This window comes from Electrophorus electricus, chromosome 19 (genome assembly GCF_041902795.1).
Source record: "Electrophorus electricus isolate QZ-2024a chromosome 19, ASM4190279v1, whole genome shotgun sequence".
NCBI classification, from domain to species: Eukaryota; Metazoa; Chordata; class Actinopteri; order Gymnotiformes; family Gymnotidae; genus Electrophorus; species Electrophorus electricus.
The window spans coordinates 3,722,501-3,743,403 of record NC_137515.1 but is presented as its reverse complement, the minus strand read 5'-3'; the positions used below and the strand labels follow the sequence as shown (position 1 = coordinate 3,743,403).

Genomic DNA, 20,903 nt, shown 5'->3' with positions numbered 1-20,903 from the left:
CTGAAGGATGACATCACATGCCGGCTTGTGTCTGCAGCTGCACAGATAGATCTTATCTGAAACACGTGCACACGAGACATTTACTCCTCAGGATTTTCAGTGGTGCTGGTTTTATTGGAAAAAAGAGGCAAGTTTTCATCTTTCATCAAAATTTAGGTCTGAACATAACTTAGTAACATGGGAAACAGAGTTCCACAAATTCAGTATGAGGACAGTTCCCGTAGTTCATTGCCTTTTTCTCATAGGTTGTCATGTAGGTTATTTCAGTGCGGAATGGAACCAGGCAAGACACAAGTATGCATTTAATGCTAGAGAGGAATGTTCTCTATGTGGCATATTTGGAGCTTTTAAACCATGTACACTATGCAAAACACTTGTGCTCAAATCCTTAAACATTAAAGATCCACACAAATTTCACATACCAAGTATTTGACATAAAGTGTTGATAACTCAGCGAGGCCATTCAGAGAAATTACAAAAATAAAAATAACCTGAGAAGAATGCTGTCAATGTATGGCCAAAATGTCAGCGATCATACTTAATGTAAGCATGCGATCCTTCTCATAATCTGCCTGGGACTCTCAGGTAAACCTTGTGTGAGTGAGTGAGAGTCACATAACTTGAATGAACACTTTCAGCTGAGTTGTACTGCTTTATCTGAATAGAGGTGTACCACTGTGCATCATTTCTTAGACACCGTATATGTGTTTGAGACAGGACAATGCACCTAGAGGAGGTCCACAGATCTTCTGGAATGTCCTCTTGAGGTATCAGGCAGACCTATTCACTCGCTTACTCCTTGTGTGTTTCAGTCAAAAATTAACATTCTGTCTTATTTTGTTTGTCTCACACACACACACACATACACACACACACACACACACACACACACACAGACCTTCAACCTAAAACACACCTAAGTTACAGCATGGCTGAAACTTATAATTCATCTCTCATTATGTCGCCCTTTGGCCGGACTAGCCTGCCAATGAAGAGAATGGAGCCGGTTTTCTTGTCTTTCACCAGAAAGATGAACGGATGGTCAGCATAGAAGAGTTTGGGATCTTTCAGCTTGTCTGTGCCGAAGATGCTGGTGTCCGGGGGGTTTCCCTCCGTGCCCCACTCCATGGCAGAGGCGTGGAACACATTGGACAAGTAGAGGTCTTTCTTTCCTGAGATGCTGGACAGGTCAGCCTTGGCTTTGTCCACTGCTTCTGTCATACCAAGCTTGCTGAGGTGTTTCTAATAAAGGGTTATGGTAACGTTACAATTTTATGTCAGAACACCTTTTGTAATGTTTGATGAATTTCACACCACATTTTGGCATATGTCGATAAAATATATGCTCAGACAAAAAAAGTCTGGTCCTCGTTGCTACCGCAGGCTCTGATTGGGGGAAAAGTGATGAAGACTACCAACCTTCACCCAGTCAGAACAAAGAAAACTTCTTTAATTGCCTATTAATGATATTAACAGTTTTGGAGGGTGCACTCAAGGGAGGGGCTGTAATTGTTTAGCTGTTGAGCCTCAGAACAACTAGCTTCAGCTAACATCTGTCAGTCACTCACTTTACTTTTAATTGATGTCGGATATTTCCAGTAGCCATAAGATTAACCTGAGTGTTTTGCTTGGCATATGAATTCTAAAGTTCTTTTGTGGGGAGGGCCAGTCAGCCAGTGTTGAGCACGCACTTACCTGCAGGTCGTGGCTAACCTCCATGCTGACCTTCGGCAGAGAGATTGCGACGGCCCTCTGCTCCACCTTGGCCAGCCAGTGGTCCAGCTGTTTGCGGGTCAGCAACTTCTCCAGCCTCTCTAGCGACTCAACATGGTATGGCATGATGAGCACCACAGAGGACATCTTATGAGCCAGTGCCATCTCCAGCACAAACAGCTTGTTGGCAGTGTCCTCATAAAAACCATACAGGCCTTTGGAAAAAAAAGGTTGCGATAAATTAGTTATTTATTTTATTTTTATGGCAGTTCCTTTGTCTTTACTTCTCTGTCAGAACTAAACTGAAGAAATCTCTGATTTTCTTGTTTATGTAACTGAGCTTTCATCTGTAGTGTAACTAGATTTATAGCGTTCAAACAGAAACAGAAAGATACTTGTTTCTGATGGTTCCATCTTGTTTCTCATCGTAACAGCTGTTAGACAACAGAATGTGATTAAACAAACTAAGGGATGCGTTCACTTGACATCTAGATATTTGATCATTTAAGTGCAATTACTGCTAAGCCCAAAATAGTTTAACTTTACACATACAGGTTCAGCTGCACTGCATGTGGATTTTGTAAATCCCACATTATTAAACATTTGGAACTGTCATAAAATATTACAGGAGGTTCAAATCCCAGATTCCCCCACCCAGCTATTCCAGAGGTGTTACTGTTTGAATAAATCCATGTGTGTCTCAGTGGCTGTGTGTTTCACCTGTGCGGTGCATCATGGGTACTGATATTGTGTTTGAGCGATGCACCAAGAACCCACGGTTGTCGACCATCTTGTGATGAAACTGTTCATCCCAGTGAGCTTTTAAAAGACCACATGAGGAAAAATTTACCTACAAAACATTAATTGCATATTGTCTACACTTTTTGCTCATTAACATATCTTACGTTTGTAGAACATGGCATTTATTATCATGGCTCCATCTGTCTTCTCCACATCCTTGGTGACCTCTGGCAATTTGCCATTCGTAGACTTAGAAGCCCACTCGTTGATGGCGCTGACGGCACTCCGCTTGTCCCGGAAGTTGATCTTGGCGTGCTCGTAATTGTAATGCTTCTTGCTGTTCTTCACAAAGTCCTCTGCAAAGTTGACAGAGCTGGGGCCATACAGGCGGTTGCTGATCTTCCAGGTGACGTTACGGGCAGTGGAGTTGCTCACCTCAGTCAGGAGCTCAGCCAGGCCCGCGTGGAGGTTCTCAGCCTTTACTTTGTTGCCACTGAGCACCGTGGTCACCTGGGAGGCGGTGGAGGACTTCCCCCCCAGAGCTACCAGGCCTAGGGAGGACGCGACTACCACAGGGGAGATAAGAATGTTTTCTGTGTCCTTATCCTTGGCCATGTTGTGGTACAGGTTGAAGGCCAGATTGGTGCTGCTGTCAGCCAGGATGGTGGCATGGTTACTGAGCTTCTTGTCTGCTGTAGCACTGAGCAGCACGCACAGAGCCACCAGGCTTCTCAACCACATGGTTTCAGAAAAGATCAACAAAGCACACTTCCCTGGAAGAAACACACCACAACCACTCAGAAATCCACTGCTGCATGCTGGTCCTTAGAAGCAAATGTGAGTGGGCTGTTTTCTGTGCAGCTGTACCTTTAATGCCTGACCACTGAGGCTGAGTTGAGATTAGCTCCTTTCAAAATATCCGAGGTCGTGTAATTACAGGCTTGCTAAACCAATCTAGGGATCTTAAGCTGCCACGTCAGCAGCTTTGACTTGAGACAAAACACAAGCATATGACCTCTTCTTTCTTTTAATACATTCTTTTGTACACAAAGTAGATACAAGCTGGCATATTTGTTGGTGCATATTTTCTATAAGAAAACCTGCTATTGTCATCATATACATGTACATAAATGCCTGTCATGGGTTCTCTAAGGACATGAATCGCCGCCAGTTGTTTTTATTTTTTGCTTGTTTTCTTACAAGCAAAACCTTTTTGGATTTTTTTTTCTTCTTCTATCTCAGTGGATCTCTCTAAAAGATTATCAATTACATTAACTAGGTGATCCCGTGATTCATTAGACTAAAACCGCATGCAGTTCCCGTCTAGACGCCCATATAAGCCATTTTCAGCGGCACATAGCTTGTCCTGAGCTCTCATTGGCTAGATCCCGGTTTTGTGCGGGATAAGTGACGCGCAGGCTTCTCAGGAAGCCCCGATTGTTAGCAGGCTTGAGGAAGAGCATTTTACACACTTTCCATGGTCATTGGAAAGTATAGCATCATGCAAAGGCAAGTTTCATGCAGCTGTTTTTAAACAGCTAAACCTGTAACCTGCTAAAATGTGTCGGATCAAAGGAGATGGATGGATACAAGCTTGTGGCACACAGAGGCAGGCTGCTGCTCGCCCAGCGTCATGAAAAGCCACAATGAAATATTCTGCAAAGCAGTTGGCGATTCGGTATCATCTCAACTCCATTTCAACGTCTTCTTCTCTACGAGTTCTTTCAACAGTCAGTTAACGGTAATAGTAAGCCTTTTTCAGGCGTGGTTTTGAAGGTTTCACATGGTGCGGTTATTTCCCTTGACACTGTAGGCCCTGTAGGTTTTCTTCATCATTACAAATGTTTACCTTTCTTTCTGATTTTCTGCACTAGTACCACACTAGACACTCCAGCTGTAAGTATTACTAGACTGAAGAAGCACTGCCTTAGCGCATGAGCTTGTCTACATAATACAGTAGCTTCAGAACTTTTGCTTACCTTATAGAAAACTTTACACTTTCGTCCGTCGTTCCCACACGTCGGCATCCACGTAGTCAAATCCGTCAAGCCAATTTTATACCGCTGAAAGGAAACTTCTGGAAGTTGGGAAAGGACTATTAAAATGAGGAGCTCTGATTGCATTCCCAGAGAGTACAGACACCTCCCCCTAGCTCCGATTACTGCCGTCCCAGCTACTGCGGGAAGGGGGTTCAGTCCTCCTGGTCCTAGAGCCATGAGAAACCAGCTGGTCTTCTGGGCAGAGAACCTTACATTATGTACGTACAATAAAACTTTAAACCACAACTGACAAGTCGATGCTGGCATAGAGTCTAGCTAATAAAAAAAAAAAAAGAGAGATTCATTATGTTGACTGTTTTAGCATTCTTCTCAAATCTATCACATAAAAGTGGAAGGAGCTCTGCATTAAAAACCATTCTAGGCTCATTTTTTAGGCCTCATATTAGGGTCGAGGATCCAACTTAAGAGAAGTAATACAATGTAACAAGTTTTTATAAAGATGAAAGTGTTGTTGTTGTTTTTTTATTTTATGAGAACAAAAAGCCAAAGCACTGTATGAAAGATCTTTAGCCCCTTGTGCTGACCGCCCCTCCCCCCAACTCCCATCCCACTGCCACGTCAGTAGCAGAGCAGGCCCAGAGCGTCAGGGCGGAGTGCGTGGGATGCAGGATCCATGGTGCGGGATGCGTGTCCAGCTCCTAACTACCCTGTCCCACCCTTTATTGATCTTCATGGGATGTGCTGTATGCTGACGTCCGTACTGCTGCGGGCACTGACTGAGCGGAATGGCTGTTTTTGTCAGTAGTGGAATGTAAAGTCTTTACCAGTTACTTAATACGTGAGCTGCATTGCTGGGCAGAAACGTATGCTAGCCCCGTTCTGCAAAAGGTTAGTGTTCACATGGCAAGTCTGAGTCGTCCTCTGTGAAACTGGGTCTCATTAAACATGTGAAGGATCTTTAAAAAAAACCCTATTCATTTGGCATTCAGGAGAAGGAATGCCAGCAGTGCAGCACCCTTTAAAGTGCTCAGCGCTGTGTAATGATTAAAAACATGGCCATTAAAAACGCTGCCTATGGCTATGACATTTCCCCGCCACTCTGAGGAAAACAATGTGACCCGGCTTGGTTTTGCTCAGCATGGCACGCAGAGATTAAGCTGTTTTCAAACTCACTTCATTCATTACTTATTTACATTTACATTCACATTTTCGGCATTTAGCAGAGGCTCTCATACACAACGACTTAGAAAAAAGCTTCGTCATCTACTCATAGAATGTATCTTATCCTGTACAGTAGGTTAGTCAAAGATACCAATGAACCAGAATACTGTTAAAATACAGGAATCGATGCTGATACCTAGAAGTGCAAAATACGCATAAGCTCTATATCAAAATAACGATAAGTGCTAGAGTGTTTGGTTAATCAACAGTAGTATGAAATGTCCATGGGTGCAGTTGCACAGCACTGGACTCATAAGCGAGAGATGTGCCGATCCTTCTTCATTAGTATAGAATGGAAAACAAAGAACAATGGTGAAAGGGTATGAGCGCAAGCCCCACCCCCTACTCTGCTGTAAGGGGGTGAAGACCACGTTAAGATATTACCCATGCCGCTTGGAGCTTCCTCGCACCCAGTCGCATGCTCTTCTGCTCAATAAATGTAAAACACCAGGGCTTATAAGAGTAGCGATTGAGGTGGTGCTTTACGTGAGGTCTTTCTAAAAGTGATGCAGCGTGTTTGCCTTAGATCTTAAGCGTTATTTAAAAAAATAAAGGGTGATGCAACGCTAAAACACGGTGCATCATGGGCAGGAGGAGGTGGGAAAAGTTTGCGAGACAGGATGCTCTTCCTCTTGGCCATATCCGCTGTCCGATATCCTCTCGCTGTCGGGCCCAAATTTCATACCCATAAATAAAACATACGAGGGGGCGCATCTGTTTTTCAGATCAGATTGGGAAAACACCAGGACGTCTGACGCCCACAACTCCAACAAAATCAGTCTTACTTCAAACTTTTGTAATTAGATGTTGATTTCTTTTTTTTTTTTTTTACAGTCACTGGTCCATACCTTGTATTTGTCGGGTGTGTGCTACCCTGTGAATGAGACACGTTGCAACTTGCCCCACTACGACTGAGCGATAGGAGGATAAAATCAGCTTTACACATTCCAAAGATGTTGTCTTTTATTTTGTCTTCCAAAGCTGACTTAACACACAGTGCTTTTAACGTTTCATGGCATGTGGGTAAAGCCTGTGCTTGAACGTTTAACTTAAAGAGCCCAGCATAAATGATCCAGTACATTTACTGTGGTTCAGACAATCACCTCACCAACTAACACCTTTATATCTTTTTCATTCCACAAGAAAAGGTATTATCAGTCGTTTGAACTTGACAATAACGGCATAGCTACCAAACCTCTAAGCCACAATCAGAGAACCGCGGCTGTAAATATTTAACGCTGTTGATTCTAAATGATCGCACATCTGGCTAACAGCTAAAGACGCTCTTCCAGAAAAGGGCGGCACGTAGCCGGAGACTGAGCCCCCGCCACGGGAAAGTTGCGTGGTCTCTGGATGATGTAAAACTTCACTTCTCTTACACTTCCTGGTGAGGGAACCCATCTCAGATTTCTCACACAACCCCTTATGTTGGCTGTACAGTGAGACAAGGTCTTTACATTTTGTGACATGTTCTTTTCATTTTGCGAAATATATGAAGATTTGCAATGAAATTATTAAATTCGTGTAATAAAACAGACAAAGGAAAGCACTGGAATAAGACTGGTGGATATCTTTCTGTTTCACATATTCAAAGCAGTCCCAAATATTTGATGAGAAATATTTACTAAATTATTTACTGTTTTTTATTTACCTTTTCTGTAGCAAGAATGCACCCACACACATACAAAGCAAATGAGCTGCTGAGTTTAATTTGCAGCTATTCAGGTCTAGTGAAACGGTCCTTTACCAAAAAACGACAATGGAGACCTCTAGTGGACAACTGGAAAAATCCAGTGTAAGACAGCTAATACAGCCTAAATTCAAATGACTGAAGCTAATAATTTTTTATTAAAACATGATACAATGAGTTTATCTGTTTAGTGTCGTATTAGGTTTTACCTCCAGGTGCTGCTAGTTTGATCAAATGACCACAAAGAACTGTTTTATGTGGCTTGTTTAATGATTATTAATGTTGCGTATTCCAGGAGCAATTATGTAATGTGCATTGATAAAACGACAGGTCGACAAAGCGCTGCCGTCGTAATGCATCCTTGCTTCTTTTTGCCTTCTCAGAGCCAAGTGCTAAGGACTTTTCACGCTCACAGCTCGGAACCGTGAGCAGGTTACTCTGCCGATTTTATTGGTTTCAGAAGGGGCACATATTGCTCAGCCAGGTTGGCACCAGCGTTCCGGGTGAATGAAGAAGTTAGTCACACACCCGCGCAGGTGGGCCCGTCTACGGTCAATTGCGGGTGCTGCTACGGTAGAGAAAACTCAAGCGTTGGTACAGTTTTGATTGTTCTGCCTCGATGTTTGGAATGTCGGCAAACTTAGATAAGAGTAAAGCGCGCACACATACACACACACACGGGCACGTCCGCAGAGGAACCGTTTTGCGTTAATAAGGGTTAACTCTAGGTTGTACGAGATTAGCAGAATGTGACGCAATGGTCTTCCAAGGCAGTTGATAATCTCTAGTTGTCATCCATAGATCCAACAGATTGCACTACACTGGCAGAGGCTTCTGCACACTGACGAGTTGGGCCGGAGACATATTTTTAAAGTGCGCTCACTGACGCTGAAATCAGCGTTAAACAAAGCCCGATGTCTGTTTTGTATGCAAATAGATTTTTTTCCCCCACGATGGAGAAGTTACTTGATATATAACAGTAAAGTTATATCTACCTCTCAACTGACCTGAGAAGTTACATCATATTCTGCCCACATTATATTCGTTTTGAAAAGAGTCTGTGTCGTGTAAAGCGTGCCGAGTCGTGCCCCGGTGGCTCCGTCGTTTGTGCGCGAGGTCTGAGTATGCTTTCTGAAGAGGAGGACCGGGAATTAACCGCGGCTCCTCCCACGTGTTTTCGGCTGGAATGCCTTCGGTGAATCAGAGTTCTTCAGCACTTCCCTGGAAAATACATAAGACCTGCCGGGGTACGGGCTCATAATAGAACACGGATTAGCGGATAACGAGTTTTCACTGATGCGAGTTTAATTTTTTCAAGTCGCTTTCAAATCGCAGATCAGAAGCAATTAAACTGTTAAAAGGACTACCGGGAAAAAAAATACCATTCCGTTTTATTTGCTCCGGATGGAAAAACAAACCAAATGTGACTGAAAATGTTGGAGATGGTGTAATGTGAACTACCTGTGTCGTTACCCTTATCAAGACAGAGCAGCTGGATTAAGAAATTGTGCAGGTAAAATACAGGTCACGGGGTTTCGGAGTCATTTCCCCTTACAGTTTTCGGTTTGCGTTCTGTTCACTTCGCCGGTATCCGAAGTTTTTTCGTCTGTCAGTTTCGGCTGTGTTGCTCAGCATGGCTGTAGGTGGGACTCTCTTCTTAATGTCCATAACAAGCCTATGAATGCAGTGTCACCGAGTAGACTTGCTAACGCTTTATAAAATGTGGGCATATAACTCATTAATTTCATCGCTATGCGCTGACTGCTGTAATCTTTAGGTCTGTGAAAGACTATAGGCTCGTTTAAGTAATTGCATGACTCAGTGATCCTTTCTATACAAAGCAACATGCTCTCTTGCGTACTTTTTTCTTAAATAAATGATGCAATTTGTTTTAGAAAAAAAATTAAAATACATATGTAAATAAACCTGGGTCCAGATTATAGAAACACACATGGGTTTCCAGCACCTGGCTATAATCCTCACACCTCAGGGCCAGTGGGCATTTGTGGTACAAATCTGGTTCGTGTGCTCAAGAGTCACTCTCGCCAGGGTCTTGCTAGCAGGGAGTTCTGGCAATGCTTGAGCGTCAGGGGGAAGTGCCACAGACGGCATCTCAGGAAGTTTCCCACGGCAGGGACAGAAAGGGAGCACATGAGAGCAGGTGTGCTGGTGTCCACACAAGAGAGCGGACATGCGATCGGAAGTACGTCAGGGACGTCCCAGCCTCGGAATTGGACACGCGCCCGCGTGGACAAGGTTTCATTGCTTTCCTACCAAGTCTTCAGTTCCTCCCATGGAGGTAAATTAACTCCAGTTGAAACATACAGCTCTGCCCATGTACATCCTAGACCGATATGGGTGGTCTTCTTTTCTCCTCCTGAGCAGGTGGGCTTGCTGGGTGTCATAACAAAAGATCAGGTAGACAGACAGATGATGTTTACCCTGTCATCTACCTCGGAAAAGACCACCATAGAGGTGATACCTGAAACAAAGACCCCATTTGTCAGTCTGAAAGAAAGAGGATTTGCTTAATGGCTTGCCTTGGCTTCAGTCTTCCCTTGGCTTATTCTGTTACTCGGTGTCGTCTGTAACCTGATCAGTTCCTGTTTGTGATTTCCCCAAGTCAGTTTGTGTCTCAGATTTATTTATCACCCTGAAAGGAATTTCTAAATAATTGTTTTCTTTGTGGGGCTTCAACGTATCCTTTTCTGTCACAGGATCTGTGAAAGAGTCAAAGATAAATCACATCGCCATAAGGCAGAGATAATATTCCTCTCGAAGTCTTTGATTGTATGCCACTACAGGAGGTCTCAAGGTTCTTCATTATTATTATGTAATGCATTATTAGTCATGCCACTTATTTCTGGCGGCTTTCATCATGCATGACCACATAAATAGAAACTGATCCATTTTTAAAAATGTCATTTTTTAAGTGTTCTAGTATTAATTAGGGCTTCATCTGTGTGATATTATTGTCCAGCATAGAGGTTCTATGGTAGGATGTATTAATGATCTTTTGTCACTTCTCTGCTGCCACTAATGGATTTATGCCTGATGAATAAGAGAGAGTTCTTTCTCATCTCTCCCTGGAAGGTTTTCAGTCTTTTTGTGTGTGTGTAGGTGTCTGGCAGCGCTGGTGTGGTCATTCGCAACTCCGGTAGAAAGGAGACGTATGTTCTGTAGTTCAGCTTGAGTCCCATGTGTGATGGGACTGTTAAGATGGGGTGTTAAGTCACATGTGGGATCACCTTGTGGGAATAGAGTGAAAGTACATTTACCATTACAGCATATTCACCCAAAGCCGCAGATTCCCAACATAACCAGATTATCTTTGATGGCAATGAAAAGCTTCTGATGTCACAGAGCTGTAATTGTTACGGAGCCGTGTGTGGTAGCCAGTACAGTTTACCATGATTGCGGTCATTGTTTTCATTCTCATACACTGCAAGATATTTTCCTGCACCATGTTCCTAAGTGGAATGTTTGTGGCAGTTTGTTAAGTGTGGTGTAGTAGGTATTAATCATGATAACGTCTGTGCTAACTCACCTCTTAAACTCACCTCTTAAACTCACCTCTTAAACTCCCCGATAGGAGTCCGGCCCAGCCCCTCCCTCTGGGCTGTTCCTTTGGACCACTGCCATCGGCTCAGTTGCAGGCCTGAAATCTCACTGAAATCTATCCCAAAGGCCTTGTGAATTCCCGTCAGGAAGAAACAAAGAATTGGCTTACGGAGTTGTGCAAGCCGACGCCGTTTTTGAAGGTCAGGTGTCTTTTTGTGAATGGTCGAAGTTGAGCTATAGGTTAATGATGATTAGATACGCAGAACCTCCATCACACGAAAGCCTCACTGTGATAACTCGTGAAACCAACCCTAACATGACCCCCTCACACACATTTATTTGACATGTGTGTTCTTAGATTAAATGATCTCTTCTTTGTTCTTTACCCAACTTTTAGTTATCTTTACTTCTCTGCTACAGACCTCCCTGAGAGAGCGGATGATAGAGTAGGTATTGAGTGCTGCTAACCTGTCGGTGGTGCGGTGTAGACTGCCCCGTCAGCAGTGAAGGCTCCAGAGCGGCATGCTCTCACGCCTTCTGCTTTTGTGAACTTTAAAAAGCCCCTCATAGATAGACTCCAGTGTCATGGAAACCTGCTAGATCAGGCAGCACTCCACAAACCCAGCCGAGAGAACACACAGCTGCTGAACATGCACACACTCGCTCGCCCGTGTGTGGTTCCGCTCCCACTTCCAACACCGGGACTGACCGAGTGTGAGTGGCTGGCACTGTGGAGGAGACTGAAGTTGAGAGCCTGAGACACTGTATGCAAAACATAGAGCTCTGTTGCTTGTGCCTGGGTGACTCTCACATGTACGGAAGCACATTGACTTTTTCCTCTACAGTAAGTGGATGCTTCAGAATTTCCATCTGTTGTTACGTCTAATGTCATACAGGTTCGAACCCGAGTTGTCAAGTAGGGTGTTAACGGGGAGCCAGTGGAATTTTATTTAGGAAATAAATGTTATATTGGAGCTCATTTTGTTTTTCTTAACAGCTGTTTTAAGAAATGGTATTTTGGAGTTTGGGAGTTGCCTGTGGTCTCATCTGAAGATGCACCAACATATGGCTGATACATTAGATCCTCCGGCGTTTATGTAAAAATGAAATGCAGTGGTTCTGAGATGAAACCATTCTGAGTTGCAGGGTTGTGACTTTTATTATTTTTGCATTACTTCCTGCTTCCTCTCTTGGGTTTGAAGACTCACATTTTATCTGTGATTGACTTTCATCCTCTTGCTCAGTTGATATTTCTCAGGACATTTGTCAGTTTAAAATTTGCTTCAGCTCATTTGAATACATCTGTATGCTGCTCTTCAGGTGACGTAAATGTCACTTCCGTTTCACTAACAAAGAAGCCAGCAAGGTGTGGATCTGCCTTGACCCAATCCCTTTGTTGTTGCTTGTTTGTTTTTAAACGTGTCTACGTTCCACCTTCTGCTGGGGCAGATGGGCAGTGTTATCTCATCCAGACAGGGGCATTTGTCCACAATGTGTGAGGCCAAAACAGAAAGGCATGTCCTGGGCAGATAAAGGTAGAAAGCTCAGCTTCCTTTGTTAGACCCTTTTAAAACTGTACAAACTCCTATTACTGTACAAACTCCTATTACTCTTCAGTATGAACAATGTGTGGGTTATTAGGCTTCAGTTATTGGCACAAAAGTTATAGTTGAGTTATAAGTCACAAACAAAGCTCATATTTCAGTTGAGACGACTAATTTGGTAACACACATAAATAGAATTCATTTAAACATTTGAGAAACAGATGGTGATAGAGATAGTGTCAGAGCTGAGTCACACCTGAAGAGCTTCAAAGGCTGAATACGGAGGCTATCCTCAGCTATTCAGAGGCTCAAACATGCTAATGATTCATTAACATTCTCGCCCCGCTGGCTGTTGGGCCAATTCATTATTCTATTATTAACAAGGCTAATAACTCAGCTCCAAGCCATGCCACAGCGAGTCCTGCGCCTCTCGTTCTGAGCCATGTGCACGCAGCGTTGTTTTCAACATCAAGGCCTACGCCGCGCCTGCGAGTGCTCTTGTATTAATAATGAGGAAAACATGTATGGCGCCATTGTTTGAAGAGCCAAATGTGTTGCTATACATTTTTTGAAGTGGCAGAAGAGTGGAGTGGCGAATGCCAGAACCTCCAGTGGGGGGTGGATGTTCCTCTGGCCAAGATCATTTATGTTCCCAAGACAACCGATATTTCAGCTGTCGTGAGCTGAATAATTAATTGTGCTCTGAAGGCGTCGAGCCACAGTTTTGCTCTCTGGGCTGCTGTTTCTGTTTCCCTAGTGGCTGCGGACACGGGTCCCTGGCAAGGTCACAGACAGTAAAGCTTTTCGGCTTGGTTGTCTGTTAACACACAACAGAATGATCTGTATGTTGACTGTCTCAGGAGCGGAACACATTTTAGCTGAGACAGCAGAGAATAGAGCGGCCTTGTTTATTGCTGAAGTGTTTACCTTTGACTCAGAGTCTAAGGCTTGTCAGCTGTGGTCGGTATGTTTCATGTTTTATGCCATACCTGCAAAGGTCCCTGGTCTCTTAATGCAACATCTGCCTACCTCTGTAACAGGCTTGAAATTGTAAGTCGTTCTGCATAAGGGCATCCATGAAATGTGTAAGATGTAAAAAATGGGTCACATTGCTGAGACCCGAGGCTGTCCCAGAGGGGCCATGCCAGCCCTGCCAGGCAGCTAGTAGCTGAGAGAGAACTGGTGCTGACTGATATATGGAGAGGCTGGATGCCTGGCTGTGTTGTGAACTCACTGCTGGATGCTAATGACGGCACTGGATTGCACCTCTTCACATCCCCCTAATCAACTCTAATGACAGGAACTGACTAATGACAGAAAGTGATTAAGCAAGACCTTTACACTGTTGTGAGTGTGTGTGTGTGTGTGTGTGTGTGTGTGTGTGTGTGTGAGAGAGAGAGAGAGAGAGTGAGAGAGGGAGAGAGAGTGAGAGAGAAATAGAGAACGGGTGTGTATTTACCATGCTAATGAATGCTTGCAGTGACCTCATGACCATGTGGCCTGCCGTGCCTCTTTAATAACCGCTATTTGCTCTGTTCATCACAGTGCACATCTGTTGTTCTAACATCTGTTCTCCACCAATACAGAGTTAGATGTGATGTCAGTTTTTGGAATTTCAGTGCTAATACTGAGTACTTCCCGAAAGCTTTGTGGGACAATGTATAGTCCAGAGGCCTTGTGTTTGGATAGCGTGACCTTGAGGAGGGCTTGTGTCTAGTTTAGAGGCCTTGTTTGAGGATGACATGACCCAAAGGCCTTGTGTGAGGATAACGTGATCTTGGGGAGGCCTTGTGTTTGGATAATGTGACCTAGGAGATGCCTTGTGTCTAGTCTAGAGGCCTTGTGTGAGGGTGGCGTGACCTAGGGGAGGCCTTGTGTCTAGTCTAGAGGCCTTGTGTGAGGGTGACGTGACCTAGGGGAGGCCTTGTGTCTAGTCTAGAGGCCTTGTGTGAGGGTGACGTGACCTAGGGGAGGCCTTGTGTCTAGTCTAGAGGCCTTGTGTGAGGGTGACGTGACCTAGGGGAGGCTTTGTGTCTAGTCTAGAGGCCTTGTGTGAGGGTGGCGTGACCTAGGGGAGGCCTTGTGTCTAGTCTAGAGGCCTTGTGTGAGGGTGACGTGACCTAGGGGAGGCCTTGTGTCTAGTCTAGAGGCCTTGTGTGAGGGTGACGTGACCTAGGGGAGGCCTTGTGTCTAGTCTAGAGGCCTTGTGTGAGGGTGACGTGACGTAGGGGAGGCCTTGTGTCTAGTCTAGAGGCCTTGTGTGAGGGTGACGTGACCTAGGGGAGGCCTTGTGTCTAGTCTAGAGGCCTTGTGTGAGGGTGACGTGACGTAGGGGAGGCCTTGTGTCTAGTCTAGAGGCCTTGTGTGAGGGTGACGTGACATAGGGGAGGCCTTGTGTCTAGTCTAGAGGCCTTGTGTGAGGGTGACGTGACGTAGGGGAGGCCTTGTGTCTAGTCTAGAGGCCTTGTGTGAGAGTGACGTGACATAGGGGAGGCCTTGTGTCTAGTCTAGAGGCCTTGTGTGAGGGTGGCGTGACCTAGGGGAGGCCTTGTGTCTAGTCTAGAGGCCTTGTGTGAGGGTGACGTGACCTAGGGGAGGCCTTGTGTCTAGTCTAGAGGCCTTGTGTGAGGGTGACGTGACCTAGGGGAGGCCTTGTGTCTAGTCTAGAGGTCTTGTGTGAGGGTGGCGTGACCTAGGGGAGGCCTTGTGTCTAGTCCATGGCTTTCTTCCTGACCAATGGCTCAATTTCATACCACATTCATGTGTTTTCTTGTCTCCCAGGCATCGTTACATCGACTGGGATGTGAACCGACCGGTCGCGTGTAGGAGCATGGTGAAACACCAACCCTTACAGGTTTACGAGAGACAGCTGTGCTTATCCTGCCTGACTGGAATCTATGGGTGCCGCTGGAAACGCTACCAGCGTTCCCATGACGACAGTTCCAAGGTAGGAAGCTGTGTTGCCATGTGCCATGCTCTTGCCATCATTAGCCTTGTCATATTGTATGCGGATAAGCTCGTGTGATGTTGGGACAATAATCCAGATGGCTTTGATACACAGCGTCATTGTCGCCACTGATACGCACCTGGTGGAAGACATACAAGTACTTCTTTGATGGTACAAATTAAAAAGTGGGGCTTTTTGGGGGCTTTTCTTTTTCATCTCGTAATTTTGTGTGTATGTGCGTGTGTGTGTGTGTGTATGTGCATGTGCGTGCATGTGTGTGTGTTTGTGTGTGTGTGTGTGTGTGTGTGTGTGTGTGTGTGTGTGTGTACGTATGGCAGACAGATCTCGGTTAGGAGCCCGACAGCCCCAAAGATCCTTTGAACCAATTAAGTTCTCCTTTCTAACGGGGCATCTGTCTGTGTGTGTCAGGTTGAGAGAAACTCGATCCGATGTTTCCGGTTATGCCGAAGGGCATGCAGCAGCTGAGTCCCATCGGAACACAGGCTACAGAGGTGTGCTCTCAGCTGGGGTGCCTTTCCTTTCCAATCCCATCTGGCAACAGGATCACACGTGCCGATATTACCCACCGCATTTAGTCAGCTAGTAATGACTGTTAGTTTAACAGGATATCACCCCAGGAAATTGGGTAATCGTACATATTGACTTAAATAGATGGATTAAGAATCAATGCTAATTTTAGCCTCCAGTCCTCCAGTATTTAAGAGGTGCTAGCAAAAATGTGGATCTGAAGGGAACCTTTCCCACCTCATCTCACAGAAGAAAAGCACTTCATTTTAATGGCTTTAATATGTGATATTTTAATTTATTGGATATTTAAAAGAGTATTTCCAATTAACGCAAAATGTAATCGTAACATATCACATTATATGCTACAGTAGAATTCTAGGGGGAAAAAATGAGCGTTGATGGGAGTTGTTACATGTGGATTTACAAGAGTGTTTAGTCATATGAAGAGCTCTCAGAAGCAGGGTGATTTTTGCGAGGTTGTTCCAAAGCCATGGGTTACATTGTGCAGTGCGGTGAATGATCAGGTCACCCTGTCTCTCCTGCTCTTAAGTAATAAAAGCTGTGCTGAACTGAAACCGGAGGACGCGGCAAGAAAAGGAACAATTTTCCGTACGTGTTCCATAAGTTTTGGACCTGGGCTGAACCTATCTGGCAAAGAGAAGGCATTCGTGTCTTTGAAATGTGTTTTAGGGAATTTGGAGGCAGAACAATAGAAAGGTTGGAGGCAGACCAATGGATGTTCCACTGCCCAAATAATATTTGCTTGTTTGTGGTCCTGTGCTCAGCAACTGAGCAGTGATGAATGGGGTCATGGCACAAATGGTCTACAGCCTAGAATGCCTGTACCTGTCTGTGTCTCTAAATGCATCTATAAGATATGTGTACTCATTAAAGTGCATGTTGAGAGCAGTGGTAGCTCAGCGGTTAACCTACTCATCTTGTTGCCAGTCCAGGTTGCCACTGTTGGGCTCTTGAGCAAGGCCTTTAACCCTCAGTTGCATTCAGTCATAATTGTAAGTCGCTTTGGATAAAACCTTCAGCTAAATGCCACACATCTAAATGTACATATTAATGTGCTCAAGGTAGTTTCTAATAAACCATCTGTTGAGTGTATATAATCAACAACCACTATCTGAAATGTCCTGTTTCTATGGAAACCTGGTGTACTACATTGATATATGTATACTTAAAATGTTTGATGAATCTGACTGAATGTGTTTTTCATAGACTTAAATTCAGTTTATTCTAATGGTTTATTCTTAAATTGATGTCCAAAACACAGACACACAAACACATTCACTGACCTGTACACATACATAAACCCAATGGCAGCTTTATTAGCTACACCTGTTCAATTCCTCGTTGAACAAACACAATCGCATGGCTGTTGGTAGTAGACAGGCTGGTCTGAGCATTTCAGAAACTGCTTATCTCCTGGGACTTTTACACACAACCATCTCTAGGGTTTACAGAGAATGGTCTAAAAAAGAGAAAATATCCAGTGAGCAACAGTTTTCTGGACAAAAATGCTTTGTTGATGCCAGAGGTCAAACAAGAACAGCCAGATTGGTTCTAGCTAATACAAAGGCAAGATTAACTCAAATAGCCATTCAATACAACTGAGGTGTGCAGGAGAGCTTCTCTGAACACACAACACTTCGAACCTTGAAGCAGATGGGCTAGAACAGGCAACTGAGGCCAATAGAAGACTGGAAAAACGTTGCCTGGTCTGACGAATGTCAATGTGGTCAGGATTTGGCACCATGAAAGCATGGATCCATCCAGCCTTGTGTCAACGATTCAGGCTGGTGGTAGTTTAATGGAGTTCAAGATATGTTTTTGTCACACTGTTTAAATGCCACAGCCTACCTTAGTACTGTTGCTGACCATGTCCATCTCTTTATGACCACAGTGTGCCCATCTTCTGATGGCTATTCCAGCAGGAAAACGCGCCATGTCTCAAAGCTCAAATCATCTCAAACCAGTTTCTTGAACATGACAATGTGTTCAGTGTACTCAAAGGGCCTTCCACAGTCACTAGATCTGTGGAACGGGAGATTCGCATCATGGATGTGCAGCCAACAAATCTGCAGCAACCTCATGAAGACGTCATGTCAATATGGACCAAAGTCTCTGAGGAATCATTCCAGACCTTCTCGAATTTGTATCTATGCCACAAATAATTTCAAGATCAAGGTGAGTAGCTGCACTGTACTATAGTAAAAGATGTAGAGGTAGTCAAAATTGTAGTGAAGTACACAAGGTCTCCACCAAAACAGGGCGTTCACACAGAGGTCCTCTATCAGCTGTGAAGCATTTTGCTTGCACAGCTTATCATGTTTCTCTGGAAACTTTGCGTACTTCAGCACAGTTTTGAATATCTCTACATCTCTTACTACAGTACACTGCAGTTACTCACCTACAATCTTCTTCGTATTTAAATATATTTACACACACTCATACTCTAAAGTGCTTCTGAATTGTTAGGAGGAGGAACCAGTTTATATTAGAAAAAGGAGATGTATAAATCATAACATTCATTCCATGTGGTTCTAAAGTTCCAAGAGTGTAGATCAGACCTTTTGACTTTCCAATTTCATTGCTGCCATAGCAGTAACTGGCAATGCAAACAGATATGTCATTAATGTCCATTGGTATTAAAACACCTTGCCACTGGAAACGACAAATCCTTAATTTGATGGTCCAGAGGTGTTCATCAAACGGACCAGCAAGCCTATATTCAGTGTCTGTAATCTAAAGATGATTATATATATTCTGCAGAAAGGCATCAGGAGGAATTGGTGATGACGATTGATCGTTTTGTATCAGTAATTTTAGTGGCTATGTTAATGTAGACGTAGCTCGTCTAGAGTGGTTGCAGGCTACAGTAGCACAGGAATTATCTGAATGCTTATTTTTCTCAGTCTTAACATGCATGTCTTTGATGTTTTTGTAGAAAGGATTAGTGGAGGATCCATAAAAAGGGACGCATGTGGAGTGTTTAATATTAGCCACTGTTTTATTTGTAGGATTAGTCAGCACCAAAGAAATTCTTTTTGTCTTAACAGTAGATTGTGTATAGGACAGTTTGTCAAATAACCACAATATCAGTTAATATAATGCAATAGGAGAAAAAAATTAGCATTGTGTAACGCCATTTATGAATTACTGCAACACAACAAACAAAAATTTGACCTCAAATGAAAGCCACAGAAAGCAAAACTACACCAGCTCTAATGTTTGTGTTTACCAAAGTTCTGTTTGAGCTAATTTACCTTTCCTATTAAACACATAGTAAATAAACACTGGTGTTTACATGTAAATTGCATCTTGGATAACAGGTCCTGTTTAAGCGAACGTACAACTTTTACTGCTTAGGTTAGCGAAGGAGTGCAAGCAATAGGTAGTGTTACTTCACCTCCTCCCTCCTCTCTCACGCTGTGCTGTCCAGCTGAATACAAAGGACTGCTAGGAATGTGTTCAGTGGGCATTAGTGAACTCCTGATTGAGGGGGGGGCACACAAAGGAACACTGCTAACACACCACTATATCCAAAAGCTGTGTATAGCATTTAAAAAAATAATCTTTTTAAAAAGAGAAATATTTTAACTTTAACTTTTAAAAATGTATTCTCGGTTTTTATTGATTTGTTTGCTTGTTTATTGCTGCTCAGGTGTAAGGTTAGCTGGTGGGGTTGTTTTGTTTGTTTGTTTGTTTGTTTTTTGCTATTTCTTGTGCTCTGTCCAGTTTAGTTAAGTTTGTGTTAAGTCTGGTCAAGTCTGTTCCCAGCGCTCCGACACTCTCTGCCTGCTCTCTCTCCAGCATTTCCCTTTCTTCTGTCAGTAAACCCTGTTTTCTGCCTGTTTGAATCTGAAACAACTTCTCGCAACGTCGCCGCCTTCCCACTGCGCTCAGATGTGTTGGTTGGCTTTTGGAAGAGTGCAAGTCCTGCAGGTGGTTACTACCGGTACATCGGAGGCAGTCAAGCTTGTCCAGAGTGCTTATGCGTGACGCAGGGGAAGTAGATCGGATCACGGTTTCAGCGCCAATCAGCCGTGCTCAGAGTCTGAATGTCGCACTGAGGTCTGGGTTGTCTCGTAGGGTGATCCCTCGTAATGCCTCAGATGGGGTTTACAGGCGGTGTTTCCAGAACTGAAGAAAATCTATGGAGTGATCTTATATGCAGTGGTTTTCAGCAGTTTTTGCTCTGTAAGATGTTCCCTGTAGATTAGCAGGTGTCTGGACATGTCTGGTGCATGAAGCAAGACTCTTTCAGAAGTGGATGTCCAGATATGGATTGTGAAAGTGAGTGGAAAGCCCAGGTGTGGCCTTATGGCCTTATGTAGTTGTGCAGTGTGATTTCACAGGGAGAGCCCTTGCACTTAAGTGAATTAACCTTGATCCTTTTTAACCACTCTATTATAAACTGCTGATTTTAATGAAGCCCTGTGAGCTGGCCTACAAATCAGCTTCATAGACATTTCTCAACCCTCGTCTCCATAGCATGTCAATTTTGTACTAAACATGAGAAATTAAAGTACTGCCCAGTGGCCGTATGAACATGTCAAGCAATTTCAATGATTTAACTTTTATTTAACTTGTATTTATTGTACAGTGTGATATCTTTCATTCTGGAATTTTATAAAGTCTGTTTGTATGAATATCCTTAGCCCGACCCATCAACCCAGATAGCAACACGTGGTCATGGCTTCATGGTCAAGCCCTACCCTTCCAACTTCCATAGCGACCTGGTGACAAAAGTATTTATTTTTTATTGGTCCCTGACAAAAGGACCCCTCTCCTCACTAACTCAAAGGTTAGGGCTTTCTGTGCAATATTTCACAAGTAATTTGCTGTGTAACTTTGGGTGCTGAGGTTTCTATGGGAAAGGAATTTAATTACACTTGAGACTTCCATTTTCCTTTTTGCTTTGAAGGAAGACATCTTCAACGGGTCAT

The 20,903-nt window shown here is 43.8% G+C and overlaps 2 protein-coding genes across 10 annotated transcripts in view; one reads left to right on the top strand and one right to left on the bottom strand.

The window, feature by feature from the left end:
• Nucleotides 1-87: 87 nt before the first annotated feature.
• Nucleotides 88-4,590, bottom strand: LOC113584467 (serpin H1-like). Of its 2 annotated transcripts, XM_027021400.3 has the most exons (6): nt 4,434-4,590; nt 3,322-3,443; nt 2,619-3,227; nt 2,434-2,532; nt 1,696-1,928; nt 88-1,242 (listed from the first exon to the last, which is right to left on the bottom strand). In XM_027021400.3, the coding sequence occupies exons 3-6, from the start codon at nt 3,193-3,195 to the stop codon at nt 940-942; spliced, it is 1,212 nt and encodes a 403-aa protein (XP_026877201.1). In that variant the 5' UTR covers nt 3,196-3,227; nt 3,322-3,443; nt 4,434-4,590; the 3' UTR covers nt 88-939. The 2 variants fall into 2 exon arrangements, with proteins under 2 accessions (XP_026877201.1, XP_026877200.1); XM_027021399.3 differs by lacking the exon at nt 3,322-3,443 and having other exon boundaries at nt 4,434-4,589.
• gdpd5a (glycerophosphodiester phosphodiesterase domain containing 5a) overlaps nt 4,079-20,903 on the top strand; it is a 28,185-nt gene continuing 11,360 nt past the window's right edge. For 2 of the 8 annotated variants that reach the window (XM_081701804.1, XM_081701801.1), the window contains exons 1-2: nt 9,452-9,664; nt 15,252-15,417. In XM_081701804.1, the coding sequence (XP_081557930.1) occupies nt 15,301-15,417 (117 nt within the window). In that variant the 5' untranslated portion in view covers nt 9,452-9,664; nt 15,252-15,300. Of the gene's footprint in view, nt 4,196-8,197; nt 8,879-9,448; nt 9,665-10,957; nt 11,127-15,251; nt 15,418-20,903 lie in introns of those variants that run through there. The other 6 variants (XM_027021390.3, XM_081701808.1, XM_027021389.3 and 3 more) reach the window with 6 other exon arrangements.